This window comes from Suillus discolor (assembly GCF_016758755.1).
Source record: "Suillus discolor strain FC423 chromosome Unknown F5147scaffold_11, whole genome shotgun sequence".
Taxonomy (NCBI): domain Eukaryota; kingdom Fungi; phylum Basidiomycota; class Agaricomycetes; order Boletales; family Suillaceae; genus Suillus; species Suillus discolor.
In genome coordinates this window covers 89,370-103,554 of record NW_024541258.1, presented here as the reverse complement: position 1 = coordinate 103,554, position 14,185 = coordinate 89,370, and the positions used below count along the sequence as shown (strand labels likewise).

General features: G+C 45.8%; 3 protein-coding genes across 3 annotated transcripts; all 3 read left to right on the top strand.

Annotated features, from left to right (window-relative positions):
- Positions 1-31: 31 nt before the first annotated feature.
- Positions 32-2,682, top strand: F5147DRAFT_770390 (amidohydrolase family-domain-containing protein; the record flags this gene model as incomplete). The annotated part of the gene is made up of 16 exons (XM_041441146.1): positions 32-344; positions 409-507; positions 560-631; positions 689-813; positions 863-1,028; positions 1,085-1,247; positions 1,297-1,321; positions 1,370-1,493; positions 1,545-1,570; positions 1,618-1,725; positions 1,784-1,937; positions 1,991-2,018; positions 2,080-2,113; positions 2,176-2,348; positions 2,401-2,441; positions 2,498-2,682. The coding sequence occupies 16 exons, from the start codon at positions 32-34 to the stop codon at positions 2,680-2,682; spliced, it is 1,836 nt and encodes a 611-aa protein (XP_041296038.1).
- An 892-nt stretch (positions 2,683-3,574) lies between these two features.
- On the top strand, positions 3,575-6,941 carry F5147DRAFT_32923 (amidohydrolase family-domain-containing protein). Its single transcript, XM_041429243.1, has 17 exons — positions 3,575-4,030; positions 4,084-4,404; positions 4,465-4,563; positions 4,616-4,687; positions 4,745-4,869; positions 4,922-5,087; positions 5,145-5,307; positions 5,357-5,381; positions 5,430-5,553; positions 5,605-5,630; positions 5,681-5,788; positions 5,847-6,000; positions 6,054-6,081; positions 6,143-6,176; positions 6,232-6,404; positions 6,457-6,497; positions 6,554-6,941. Exons 1-17 carry the CDS (start codon positions 3,955-3,957, stop codon positions 6,736-6,738), a joined length of 1,920 nt encoding a protein of 639 aa, XP_041296037.1. The 5' UTR covers positions 3,575-3,954; the 3' UTR covers positions 6,739-6,941.
- A 22-nt stretch (positions 6,942-6,963) lies between these two features.
- On the top strand, positions 6,964-12,210 carry F5147DRAFT_679458 (P-loop containing nucleoside triphosphate hydrolase protein). The gene is made up of 32 exons (XM_041436258.1): positions 6,964-7,213; positions 7,264-7,362; positions 7,428-7,784; positions 7,829-7,927; positions 7,982-8,308; positions 8,355-8,429; positions 8,482-8,552; positions 8,605-8,680; positions 8,737-8,758; positions 8,808-8,835; positions 8,885-8,958; positions 9,009-9,034; positions 9,085-9,156; positions 9,206-9,256; positions 9,305-9,325; positions 9,378-9,409; positions 9,456-9,577; positions 9,629-9,656; positions 9,712-9,818; positions 9,867-9,939; positions 9,988-10,266; positions 10,320-10,363; positions 10,411-10,514; positions 10,576-10,643; positions 10,697-10,790; positions 10,844-10,876; positions 10,926-10,984; positions 11,038-11,082; positions 11,136-11,149; positions 11,204-11,245; positions 11,298-11,525; positions 11,586-12,210. Exons 1-32 carry the CDS (start codon positions 7,056-7,058, stop codon positions 11,919-11,921), a joined length of 3,264 nt encoding a protein of 1,087 aa, XP_041296036.1. The 5' UTR covers positions 6,964-7,055; the 3' UTR covers positions 11,922-12,210.
- The last annotated feature ends 1,975 nt before the right edge of the window (positions 12,211-14,185 follow it).

Below are 14,185 nucleotides of genomic sequence, written 5' to 3'. Positions count from 1 at the left end.
CATACTTATTACTGAGGGCATCGTGCTAGTCATGTCTGAACTGCGTAAACGCCAGGATCCTGGAAAAATTGCTGATACGGACCCTCAGAATGTTCTACCCAGCAGAAGTACTTCTGTACTGTCTTCGGTGCTGTCTGGATTCGACCGTCCCCGTCTTGTAATCCTGATATGTCTTGCTGCCTTTGCGGCTTGGTTCCTATCCCCCGAGAAAACTTCGTCACTCTCGCATTCATACGCAGTTTGCTCCTCATCGGGTGCTCGTATTTACACTGTGGATCATGCCGTGCCAAACGCCCAGTGCCTTGTTGTGGATGGGTCTTTAATACTGGACATTGGTTCTTTGGGTAAGTATGTCAAAATAGGCCAAAGCCTAACACAAGAAGCCGAATTAGACTTATCTGTTACTAGATGATATTATGGAACGTTGGGTTGCCAGAAATCGCCTCCGTTCTTCGCTTCAAATACGTTATTTGGACGAATCTTCGATCGTGGTTCCGGGACTTAGTGGTAAGCTGCGAGTAAAGAAACAATTGTCTAAAACAACTTTTCAACCCTTCAGATTCACATGCACACATTCTCGAATACGGTGCAAGTAAACAACTTCTTCTTGAAAGTGCCAAGACGATTAAAGGTTTGCATAAGAATGGCTCGTCCCAGAAGCGATCTGAGTAGTGTAACCGCAATTCAGACACAGTTGCACTCGTCCGACAACATATTTTGGACAACGATGACATACTCAATGACCCTTCAAAATTCATTGAAGGTTGGGGGTGGGACCACACTTCCTGGCCAGTGGAAGAATGGCCAACCTCGGTGAGCTTCAATCATGTACCGCACGAATCTAGAGTTCATTATTTTGCAGGACGATCTAGATATGGACCCGATAATCCGCGGCCGGCCAGTCATCCTACAAAGCAAGGATGGCCATGCATTGTGGCTCTCGAATGAGACTTTTGCATTAAACTCTCCGTGGCCATCAGAAATAGAAGGTGGTGTCATTATGAGAGATTCATCTGGCAATCCAAGCGGTTCTGTTCTTTCCTTGCGGAGATATGGCTTGAAAATAGCTTACAACAATCATCAGGTGTTATTCTTGACAAAGCCCAGGACCTTCTACAGAAACCAGCTCCGACTGAACAGGACTTAGTGAGACATTTCGACGCCACGGTCAAAGATGTCTTGTCTCATGGTTTAACCTCCGTCCATGATGCGGGGTTCAAACCTATTTCGCTCGAGTTTTTCACAAGGTCTCCTAACCATCCTGGTATAAAAACACATTTGACGTTATTCATGCAGACAAGCGGCAGCAGGAAATCTTCCCGTAAGTGCTCAAGGATGCCGTCATCATGTAATTCACAACGGCCTATAGTTTCGAATTTATGGGATGAGATACTTCAATGAGAACGATCCATACTGGGGAAATCTCTCAGAACCTATTATCAATGCAGGCGATGGCAGGCTAAATGCTCGCAGTGTCAAGATCTTTGCTGACGGTAAGACGGCGTGGTGATAGCATTAAGCTGTCAAACTGACTAGTTATTCAGGTGCTTTACGCTCTGGTGGAGCAGCGGTGAGGATCTCTTTGGCCGTGTTTGTGTTTTTCTTGATGTCTCTCAGCTCCACGAGCCGTATCACGATAATCCCCACACGAAGGGATTCATGCGTGTGGACCCCAAAGTCCTGACTGATGTTGTACCCAAATTTTTAAGAGATGGATGGCAGGTTGTAAGTGCCGGGGATCGCAAAAATAAAACAATGCGTCTCATTTGTTTTTGTCTGGAAGAACATCCATGCAATTGGGGACTATGCTAACGGCGTGGTTCTGGACACATTCGAGGCTGCCCTGAAGGACGTCGATATAACTGCACTCAGACCTCGTCTAGAACATGCCCAAATTATGACGCAAAGTGACTTGGAACGTGTCGGAAAGCTTGGAGGTGAGCATTTTAGTTTCCTCAATGTCAATGGAAGTAGAATCGTCGCTCTTTAGTCATTTCAAGCATTCAACCTACACACGCGTACGTTAAGCTATTCATCTGAATGTGTTCGCTACTCACATGTGTTATATGGGCGGAATAGTATCAGCGATATGTGGTTTGCGGAAGAACGTCTTGTGAGTTCATGGGAATCATACCTACTAAGTACTGGCATTTACAGGTGTTGATCGTTTTCCAGGGTCCTGAGCGAGTAAAGGGTTTATATGCCTTCCGCTCCTTACTTGACCACGGCTCTCGACTCGCCATTGGCTCCGACTTCCCGGTGGAAGACATGAATCCGCTCGCTGGGTTCCATGCGGCCATTACCAGACTGTCTCCTGAAGGACAATCACCCAATGGCCCGTCGGGATGGTATGGCTTTCTCGCCCAAATATTCCCCATCCGACTCATGTATGCTTCGCAGGTTTCCAGAACAACGGCTGACTCGCATGGAAGCCTTGAGAGGTACTTTACGAGAGCACTCAGATACGAGCGTCACTGATATTGAAAACAATCAATAGGCATGACGATCGATGCTGCATATGCTTCATTTACCGAAGACAGCCTGGGTTCTCTTGTTCCAGGAAAACGGGCAGATTATGTGGTGCTATCACAAGACATCATGACTGTTCCTGTTGATCAAATTTTAAGCACCAAAGTTCAAGCTACGGTGATCGATGGGCGTGTGGCCTTTGGACATGTTTAAGACAGAAGTGGTGGATGGAGGTGTGCTAGGGTGCAACCAAAAATTGGCTTGGAGTTCTATACAGACGGACTCCCTTGCTCACCCCCAATTAAATACCGTTTTTGTTTTGCTTTCGATGTTTTTCATGTTTTGTTTTGGTTTTCGCATTTGTTGTGCAATCGATCATGTTGGTTTATAATCAGTCTGGCGTACGAAATAAGTGGACAGTTCCTTCGTATGCTAGGTTCACTGTAGTACTTGTTAGTTGAGCAAGTAATAATACATTAGTACAATAAAAAACCCCTTCTAACCCGCAAATATGTTTGGACACGACACATGTTACAACTTAAATGTAAAAAATCACCTTTAGATTCAGAGATTTACTGACTTAGGTGGTTTTCGCTCACCTTCGTCCTACATTAGTTCTCTAATACAAAACATGAATGTATCTGAATGTATCTGACATATGGCAGACAGCCACACGTGCTACGACATGAACTATGTCTGACAGATAATGCAGCGTGCCGGGGTGACATGATATAACAGGCAGGTAGCGTCAGAAAATTCAACGTATCAGGTGATGTCTGGATTCGGTAATTTTGGTGGCACTACTGCATCCGTGCCGCAACATGCCCAACACGTCCTCTCAAAGGCACGTCCGAGAGGCGCATAGTTGATGAATTCGACGAGTAATACTGCTAGGTCAATTATATTATGTATGATTAGAGTAGTTGTCGGAAATGAGCGTTGAATGTATGTGTCGGTGTGACGAGGTAGAGCCAGCAAGGAGATGGTTGTTAGATTGTATATGCTCAACGATATCAATTTATATTTCACATTTTACTTGTAAGTGTCGAGCTCAAGTGACTGTCCAATTTCATGACAATATGGTATGCTAATTGCAAACAATGGCAAGTGAATTGCAAGAATGACAAAATATGTACCAGTATTCCGTTAAAATCACATATCTGATTACATGAGTATTGGAGTAACATTGCAACCGTGTTATAACATAGGTTAACCGCTCGTAGGCGGTTGTGACGATTGTGTCTGCTTTCAAATTTCATCAGCTGCAACACCATTAAATGGGCGCTTGACAAAATCCGGAGTTTTCCCTGATGGCGGCCACTGGTGATGGGCGCGGCAAGTTGCGGCGGTGATGAGGCAAAATACCTGAGCCTGAGCCTGACCCGGGTCGACCTACTTTCTTGTGTAATAACGCTACTGGACCATATTACCTGTCAGACTCATCATTCTTTGGAACTCGTGGCTATTTATATAAAATGTTAACAAATGGTGACATTGGCTTCCATCCCCATCGCCCCAGACTTCTTGAAATCACCTCCCCTTGCACGACTGAGACTTAAAGGTGGAGTGGTCCTTGAATATTCCGCATACTTATTACTGAGGGCATCGTGCCAGCCATGTCTGAACTGCGTAAACGCCAGGATCCTGGCAAAATTGCTGATACGGACCCTCAGAATCATGATATTCTACCCCGCAGAAGTACTTTTGTACTGTCTTGGATGCTGTCTGGATTCGACCGTCCCCGTCTTGTAATCGTGATATTCCTTGCTGTCTTTGCGGCTTGGTTCCTATCCCCCCAGGAAACTTCGTCGCTCTCACATTCATACGCAGTTTGCTCCTCATCAGGTGCTCGTATTTACACTGTGGATCATGCCGTGCCACACGCCCAGTGCCTTGTTGTGGATGGGTCTTTAATACTGGACATTGGTTCTTTGGGTATGTCAAAATAGGCAAAAGCCCACTACAAGAAGCCGAATTAGACTTACCCATTACTAGATGATATTATGGAACGTTGGGTTGCCAGAGATCGCCTCCGTTCTTCTCTTCAAATACGTTATTTGGACGAATCTTCGATCGTGGTCCCGGGACTTAGCGGTAGGCTGCGAGTAACGAAACAATTATCTAAAACAACTTTTCAACCCTTCAGATTCACATGGACACATTCTCGAATATGGTGCAAGTAGGCAACTTCTTCTTGAAAATGCCAAGACGATCAAAGGTCTGCACAAGAATGGCTCGTCCCGGAAGCGATCTGAGTAGTGTAACCGCAATTCAGACGCAGTTGCACTCATCCGACAATATATTTTGGACAACGATGACATACTCAATGACCCTTCAAAATTCGTTGAAGGTTCGGGATGGGACCACACTTCTTGGCCAGTGAAAGAATGGCCAACCTCGGTGAGCTTCGTAAAATCATGTGCCGCACGAATCTGGCGTTCATACTTTGCAGGACGATCTAGATATGGACCCGATAATCCGTGGCCGGCCAGTCATCCTACAAAGCAAGGATGGCCATGCATTTTGGCTCTCGAAGGAGACTTTTGCATTAAACTCTCCGTGGCCATCAGAAATAGAAGGTGGTGTCATTATGAAAGATTCATCTGGCAATCCAAGCGGTTCTGTTCTTTCCTTGCGGAGATATGGCTTAAAAATAGCTTACAGCAATGCATCAGGTGTTGTTCTTGACAAAGCCCAAGACCTTGTGCAAAAACCAGCTCCGACTGAACAGGACTTACTGAGACATTTCGACGCCGCAGTCAAAGATGTCTTGTCTCATGGTTTAACCTCCGTCCACGATGCGGGGTTCAAACCTGTTTCGCTCGAGTTTTTCACAAGGTCTCCTAAACATCCTGGTATAAAAACACATTTGACGTTATTCATGCAGACAAGCGGCGGCAGGAAATCTTCCCGTAAGTGCTCAAGGATGCCGTCATCATGTAATTCACAACGGCCTATAGTTTCGAATTTATGGGATGAGATATTTCAATGAAAGCGATCCTTACTGGGGAAACCTCTCAGAACCTATTATCAATGCAGGCGATGGCAGACTAAATGCTCGCAGTGTCAAGATCTTTGCTGACGGTAAGACGATGTGGTGACAGTATTAAGCTGTCACACTGACCGGTTATTCAGGTGCTTTACGCTCTGGTGGGGCAGCGGTGAGGATCTCTTTGCCCGTGTTTGTGTTTTTTTTTTTGATACCTCTCAGCTCCACGAGCCGTATCATGACAATCCTCACACGAAGGGATTCATGCGTTTGGACCCCAAAGTCTTGGCTGATGTTGTACCCAAATTTTTAAGAGACGGATGGCAGGTTGTAAGTTCCGGCGATCGCAAAAATTAAACAATACGTCTCATTTGTTTTTGTCTGGAAGAACATCCATGCAATTGGGGACTACGCCAACGGTGTGGTTCTGGATACTTTCGAGGCTGCCTTGAAGGACGTCGATGTAACTGCACTCAGACCACGCATAGAACATGCCCAGATTATGACGCAAAGTGACTTGGAACGTGTCGGAAAGCTTGGAGGTGAGCATTCTAGTTTCCCTAATGTCAATGGAAGTAGAATCGTCGCTATTTAGTCATTTCAAGCATTCAACCTACGCATGCGTACGTTAAGTCATTCATCCGAATGTGCTCGCTGCTCACATGTGTCATATGGGCGGAATAGTATCAGCGATATGTGGTTTGCAGAAGAACGTCTTGTGAGTTCATGGGAATCCTACCTACCGGCGTTTGCAGGCGTTGATCGTTTTCCAGGGTCCTGAGCGAGTAAAGGGTTTATATGCCTTCCGCTCCTTACTTGACCACGGCTCTCGACTCGCCATTGGCTCCGACTTCCCGGTGGAAGACATGAATCCGCTCGCTGGGTTCCATGCGGCCATTACCAGACTGTCTCCTGAAGGACAATCACCCAATGGCCCGTCGGGATGGTATGGCTTTCTCGTCCAAATATTCCCCATTCGACTCATGTATGCTTCGCAGGTTTCCCGAACAACGGCTGACTCGCATGGAAGCCTTGAGAGGTACTTTACGAGAGCACTCAGATATGAACGTCACTGATATTGAAAACAATCAATAGGCATGACGATCGATGCTGCATATGCTTCATTTACCGAAGACAGCCTGGGTTCTCTTGTTCCAGGAAAACGGGCAGATTATGTGGTGCTATCACAAGACATCATGACTGTTCCTGTCGATCAAATTTTAAGCACCAAAGTTCAGGCTACGGTGATCGATGGGCGTGTGGCCTTTGGACATGTTTAAGACAGAAGTGGTGGATGGAGGTGTGCTAGGGCGCAACCAAAAATTGGCTTGGAGTTCTATACAAACGGACACCCTTGCTTTCCCCCAATTACTCACCGTTTTTGTTTTGCTTTCGATGTTTTTCATGTTTTGTTTTGCTTTTTGTATTTGTTGTGCAATCGGTTTATATATAAGAGGTGGCATTCGGAAATAACCGAAATTAATTATATGGTCCAAGACGCGTCTCAACACGTCCCCACATCTACCTTTTTCATTACTGATAGCATTTTGGAACACCTTCTGCACCATCAAGCCTAAAGCTCTTGCTTAACAAATTTATGTCTGCGTATCAGTCGCCACTTACGGGCGAGAAACGAAAGCTGCCACTCGATACTTCAAGCCGGAAGAAAGTCGCGCTTGAGAGTACACTTGGAGGTCCCTCGACGTGTCGTGCAAGCGGTAGTAATGGAGGAGAGGAGTTTTGGATGATTCAATGGTATGTGCGAGTCCCAATTCGACTCCTTCATGTTCACCTCAAGGTACTAGGAGATACCCCCAATACAAGAAACATAAAACATGGGAAGGGGATGCGGTTCTGGTTCTCAAAGGCATCAGAGGTTCCATGTTCGACCTAGAAGGAAAGATGTACGTTTTATTTTCTGGACGAGAAAACTGAAGATCAAGGCTAATCTCCGTCGTCGCACCTACAGAATGGGGGCTGGCTCCTTAAATGCGCCTAAAGCTGAGGAAAATGGAGAATATACCTTTGGAGGGAGAGAGATCAGGATTGATCATTCAATTTCTCGTGGAGAATACATGTCTGGAAAGTGCTATGGTCGAGGAAGCGCGCCATCTCCTGCGATGACTGGCAATACCTCCGTGAAATCCTCTTCGCGTGTGACTCCTTTGCCATCAATGAAGATGAATGTACCTTACAAGATGCCATTGAAAGCCATAGACAGAAAGGTCATTGATCTTCATCCTGTCAATCTTCTGTCCACACGGGACCCCCCCTCCACAAGCTCTTTGAAAGCAAGCGCGCCAGCCACTTACTGGACTGCTAACTGGTGAGCAAGGAGCGAGGCTATTGCATATATGCTGACTCTCGTAGGCGGAAGCCGCAGAACAAGAAGCACAAGACCTGGGATGGTGATGCATTTGTTAGCCATGTCGGTGACAAGCTCACTGTTATATCAGAAAAGGGGAAAATGTAAGTAGGATTTAATTATCTCGTCGGCCACCTCCCACTGAATGACCGTCACAGACTTGGCCGTAAGGAATGGGACGGACTCGCTCTACACAGCGGGTACGGCTTCAGCGCCGGTGGCAAACAGATCGAGTTAGACTCACAAGTGCTAGCATCGCAAATGCCTTCCGTCACTGGGGTGGAAGATGCATTGCCGGAACTGGAGGAAGATGTGTCAGCAGTGCTATCCTCACCATCCAAGCCCTCGTTTTTGCTTCACGTGAAAGGCGCTCTCCCTGGCAAAGAGAATGATATCACAGTCGCATCTCCAAGTGCTTCAAAAGCGTTTGTGCCCCCCGCGTCGTTTTATGGCCAGAAACCAAATACAAAGCCCGATGGACCGTTGTAAGTTCCTTCAGCTTCTTATTAACGTGGGTCATAAATCGGCTAGGCATGATCCTGAAGCAGAGGGAGCAATTGTCATGAAAGCGACGACCCCAGAGCATGCTCAAAAGTTCAACAAGAAGTACGCTCTATTGTCACGCTTTTATTCGAGCAAACCTGAGGTATCTTTGCAGGAACTTGCTCACTGTAGCAGTCGTCCTAGATCCTATCATCGCAAGACATCTTCGTCCACATCAGATCGAAGGTATTCATGCTATCTGAATATGTTATTTCTTTGATGTCACAATATGTTGCAGGTGTCAAATTTTTGTATGAATGTGTCATGGGCCTACGAAGACATGAGGGTCAAGGGTGTATACTCGCCGACGAGATGTATTTGTTTAATCTGTCCGTTTGCGTGTAATCGATCGCTGATATCCAGGTTCCAGGGGTCTGGGGAAAACCCTGCAGGTCTGTTTCTTCACTCGACGTAGTTCCCCCTCGGTGACATCTTTTACAGACAATTGTTCTTGTGTGGACACTCCTCAGTGAGTTCGCTGTCTCATATCTGTGTTACGATCTCCAAGCCGGCCACAGAGCAGAACCCCTACGTTGGTGCTGGGCCAGTAGTCGGCAAGGCTTTGATAGTATGCCCTGTATCGCTGGTCAATGTCTGTGTCTATTCCTCAGTAGCCCTCGCTATGTTCTGATTCGTGAGCAGAATTGGCGTGCTGAATTTCACAAGTGGTAGGACAGAACCGTATTGATGCGAGATTTATTTTGACTTGGACTTTAAGGCTAGGGAGAGACCGTGTTGGTGTTTTCACAGGCGACAAGGACAAATCCACCATCAAGCAATTTCTCAACTCGTATGCGTTGGCACCAATTGATTGGGCTCCCCACTCATTGAAATATCAGACGATTGCATCAGGTTTTAGTCATTGGCTATGAGAAGCTTCGGACTATAATGTAAGTAGCACATTTTTACACTGTTGTGCATTTATTTATGCTAGTCAGAGACGACTTGGCATATTGCAAGTGAGTATTCTTTCTTCTGCTGCAGTGAGTGCTAATCTAAGGCTGCGCGTAGTCCTCCGATTGGCTTGGTTATTTGCGACGAAGGTCAGTTGATGCGCGTAGAATATACATGATATTGACTCCTCGGCAGGACACAGACTGAAGTCGTCAAACAATAAGACCTCGACAATGTTCAAGTCGTTACGTACCGTTCGAAGAATCATTCTGTCTGGTACTCCTATTCAGAATGATTTGGGTGAATTCCATGCCATGGTGCGCATGAGGCATCTCTTTTGTCGCCTTCCTAATGCTAACTTATCAAAGGCGAACTTTTGTAACCCAGGGCTGCTCGGTCAGCTGCAGAGTCTTACTTCACAAGGGACGATCGATTAATAGAATAATCGCAGATGATCACGCTACATTCCGTAGAGTTTATGAGGTTCCTATCCTTAAAAGTAGAGCCCCAGATTGCACAGAGAAGGAACTCGAGGTTGGCGAGGCTCGGTCAGCTCAGGTTCGTGGAATAATCGTGTTTCGTTCTGCTGCTGAAGGGCACCAAAAGTTGTCTTTGATCGCGAAAAGCTTCGTATTGCGACGGGAAGCCAGCATTCTCAAGAATTATCTTCCACCAAAATGTATCCTATCCCCCTAACTGCAGCTCAAATATCTGACGTTCCGAACAGATGAATATGTCGTGTTTATCACTCCGACGCAACTGCAATTGTCCATATTCTCGGCTATTCTTAACCCCGATAAGCTGGATAGACTGATTGATGGACCGACCGCAGAGTCGCTTGCATTGATCAACATGCTCACAAAAGTCAGCAATAGTCCCGTGTTGCTCAAGGCCCAAGCAGATAAGGCAAAAGCGACAAATACAAATGTAATTCGCCGCCCAGGCATCGATGACGCCTTGAGTTTATTGCCTAAAAATGTCCAAGTCGAAGACATCTCCATGAGCGGTGGGCCCGATGTTCTTCAATAAGGTTTATTGGCTGATTCATCTTTATATCAGGCAAGCTTCTGGCGTTGTCACACCTCCTCAAAGCCATCAAAGAGGTAAGTCTGCTTAACTAATTAGACAGCTTGATTTGACCGCTATTTAGCGCACGCAAGAAAAGTGCATCATTGTTTCACATTATACATCAACCCTCAATTTGATCGAAGCCTTTTGCAAGAAGAAGTCTTATACTTACTTCCGGCTCGACGGGTACAGTTTTTATTCCAAGTTGTAGTATTTTTGGTTTTTGTCTGACATCACACCGTCATAGTCAGACACCAGCGGCGAAAAGGCAAGAATATGTCAACACCTTCAATAAATCATCTCAGTACAGCCATTGTAGGTTACTCGGTTCGCACTTATGAGCGCCAATCTGACCTTGTTGGGAGAAGTTCTATTCCTGTTGAGTTCAAAGGCGGGCGGCGTTGGGCTCAACCTTATCGGTGCGTCAAGATTATGTTTGATAGATTCCGATTGGAACCCGAGGTGTGTGGCATGTATAAGGATACAATAACCCTAAATGAGATATCCCATTCAAGTCATGACCTTCAGTCCATGGCACGCATTCATCGGTGAATAAGCAAATCATCAAAAGCGTTTTGTCCTTATCAGATATCATAGCGATGGGCAGAAACGGCCAGTTTTCATCTATCGATTCCTCACTGCAGGAACAATTGATGGTGAGTGTCTCTGCTGACCAGATGTATAATGCGCTTATATCCCATCTGGGAAGAGAAAATCTATCAGAGGCAGGTGACCAAGATTGGACTCAGCAACTGTAAGTGAATTATCTGTTCTGTCAAATTCTGGCGCTCAATTATGGCTGTTAAGCTCTTATGGGTTCGGTAAGCCAATATTTTGTTTTTTTACGTGACGGAATTTATATCATCACATTCAAGGGATCATCCGGCTCAAAGTCAGACTCATTTTCACGAAAAGACGTACTTCTTTTTTGTCTAGGAGGTGACTGGTAATTGACGTACCAATTTACAGCTTCGGGACATTTTCCGAGTCCATCCTGAGACAGGCTGCAATACTCACGACCTCTTAGATTGTGCATGCGATGCCGTTCCAAAGCATTTAGATGACAACATGACGAGCGCCTCCGGGAACGATATAGAAGTAGGTGAGGATAACGACGACGACGAAGATCCAGCAGGAACCGGCTTCGTCAATGCATCACAAGTCAAACCTCGCCACATCGAGAAGATGGATGGAGCAGTAAGGCTTTCGATTCGATTCTTCACCATTCACAGAATTATGCTGACCATGGTTCTGCAGTACATGAAGAAGAAACAGGCGGAGCTTGCATCACTTGGAGAGTGGACACACATTAATTGCCTGCAGAAATTAACGAGCGACAACGTCCACGATGTCATTCTTCGGCATCTCATTCTTCCAAGTGTGAAAGATGATAACGAAGACCTCGCGCAGCCTAAATCAAGGCTCGACTCACTTTTGTCGGCTGTTGACCTAGACAACATCACAGTCATGGATGAAATGACACAACCGTTATCTGTTCGTGATGTCCCTGGCGGCACTATTTCGTTCCTTTTCGAAAAGACGTCCGTTTCTACCTTGGAAAAGAACAATGTGGAAGAGGACTCGATGGTTTGATAACACTTAACCATTTTTCTTGATACTTACGACCTCCAAATTGTGCACTCTACATACAAAATTTTTCTAATGGTCCGAACGAGCTCGATTTTATAACTAGAAGAAACGGCTGTCTTCTTCCTCTTGGTCTGCCTACGGGACACTCAAACGAACTAGACTTTATATATAAAAAAGATGATCCAGATCACTTGCGGGAACGAGATTGTTGAGCACACAACCGACTACAAGAATGGGGGTCTGAGTCTTACTGTCAATAGCAGTGTACATAGTAACAGTCCTGATATACCCCATAAAATTTCGTCCTGTTATCAACTGGTGCGAGTACGTTGTACGACGACTGAGTACAATGTTACAGGTGTCACACAGCACGTGACCATAACGTTTCGTGTTAACCGTGACGGTTGAGTTAACCCTGCCCGCAACTAAGTATTCTTCAACGATGTGTCCAGGGCCTTTGGGAGGTAACGCGGTTTTGTTCTGCTCCAAATTTTATTCAACAATGCAGGTCGCCAACAATCTCGTGGTTATGTAATTAGGAATTTGAGAAGAGCCATTCTAGGAAACGCGACTTTCGTATCAACATTGACGCCAATCGGCGAGAACCCAGAACTCCGCCTATCGATCTTTCGTATATGGCTATTGGTACAACTACCCTTTCTAGCACACTTTGTCTATGATGGTGATGAAAGACCTTGATACTTTTCAGGCTCTCGGCGAAGCGGAAGCCGAGCTAGTTCATCTCAACAAATCCGCCATTATGTGGTCTTGACGGATGATGTAGATGCCCTTGTTTTCAGGTATCAAGAAGCAAGCCTCGCTGCCTCTCTAATAGGATGAGGAAGATGCTAACGGCGTGCCCCCAAGCGGGTTCGATCGGCTGTTTAACCAGGTTTGGCATTTGTTATGAGGTGACACTCGCCGGACGACAGGATGAGACCCGAGAAACTTTCACCATTCCGAGACAATTTCGCTGTTGGCTCCGAGCTGATAAGAACAGAAGGTCATATTCGCCAGCTTCCAAAGAAGAGAAAGACACAACCGACTGCAACTCAATTCCATATCATCAGCCCACCGAGTCGCGATATCTCGCATCCCCATGTTTAGCCCTTCTTTGATCCCAATGTGTTGACAATTTCGAGGAAGAAGAGATTTTCCGGCTAATATCTGTCTCCACCGGGATATTTCCAAAGCCCCTGCCCTCTTCGATTGTGATTCCGAAGCGCGCTCCCGCTCTCGATACGTACGCATCAAAAAGGCAGGGCTACCCTCAGCCTTAACCATGGACAACGTAGAGATGATGATTGACCTCACTTGATGGTAGACGTGTAAGGTGACATTCCCCCTTCCCATATTGATCATCGCATCGAAAGCTGACGGGATCGAACATGAAGTTTGACTTCTGTATAATGATTGTTATATGTAGTAATAACGATTTAGCGACATTTCATGCACACACATCTACGCAACCCTGGCGATCTTTCTGAATACGCATCTTACGGTCCCTACACCTTCATTTCTTTTGACAATCTTTTTTTTTTTTTTTTTTTTTGCTTCAGATTGTGTCCTTTGGGGTCATAGACCCTATGTTGGACATGTTCTCGTCATAAGCTTTCTGTGTGTTATAGGGCAAAGTTAAAGGGTGGGTTAATTCGGACTCGTACTCTGTCACATGGTGTGAGCAAGTACAAAAGGACAGCTGCGGGAAGAGGATGGGTCAGTGTGAAGGTACTAGCTGGATGTAACGCTTAGTCTGTGATGTGGTTTTTGGTGTTCATCTGGTGTTGGTTGCTGTTGCTTGGGTTAGTATTATCTTTGTTACTGACGTGTCCTCTTCGTTTCCGACAGTGGCGTCTTTCCTTTTGACGAGGAGTATTATGGGGATTATGTTGTGGAGTGATGTATGGTATAACTATATGTTTTGCTAGTATGTTTTCTTATACAGAGTTTACAGCTCACCGAATGTTGATTTGAAGCGGCCGGTGCTATTTACAAAGCAGATTAGATGGGGTGTTGTTTTCTCGGATGTGAGTATGTGTGTGATGGATGTTGCGTTGCATCTGACAGCGTTTGCGAATATGTGGTGTTCGCGTCTATACTGTGGGCAGTCGAAGAGGTAGTGGTGTATTGTCTCGTCAATTCCTGGGCATATGGGACAGTGCGGAGTGTTGCTCTTGTTGATTTGATGCAGATGATAGTTCAGGGGGATATGGCGGGTGTGGAGTTGGATGTAGATGCTTGATGTGCGTTTGCGCAGGCCGTTGGTG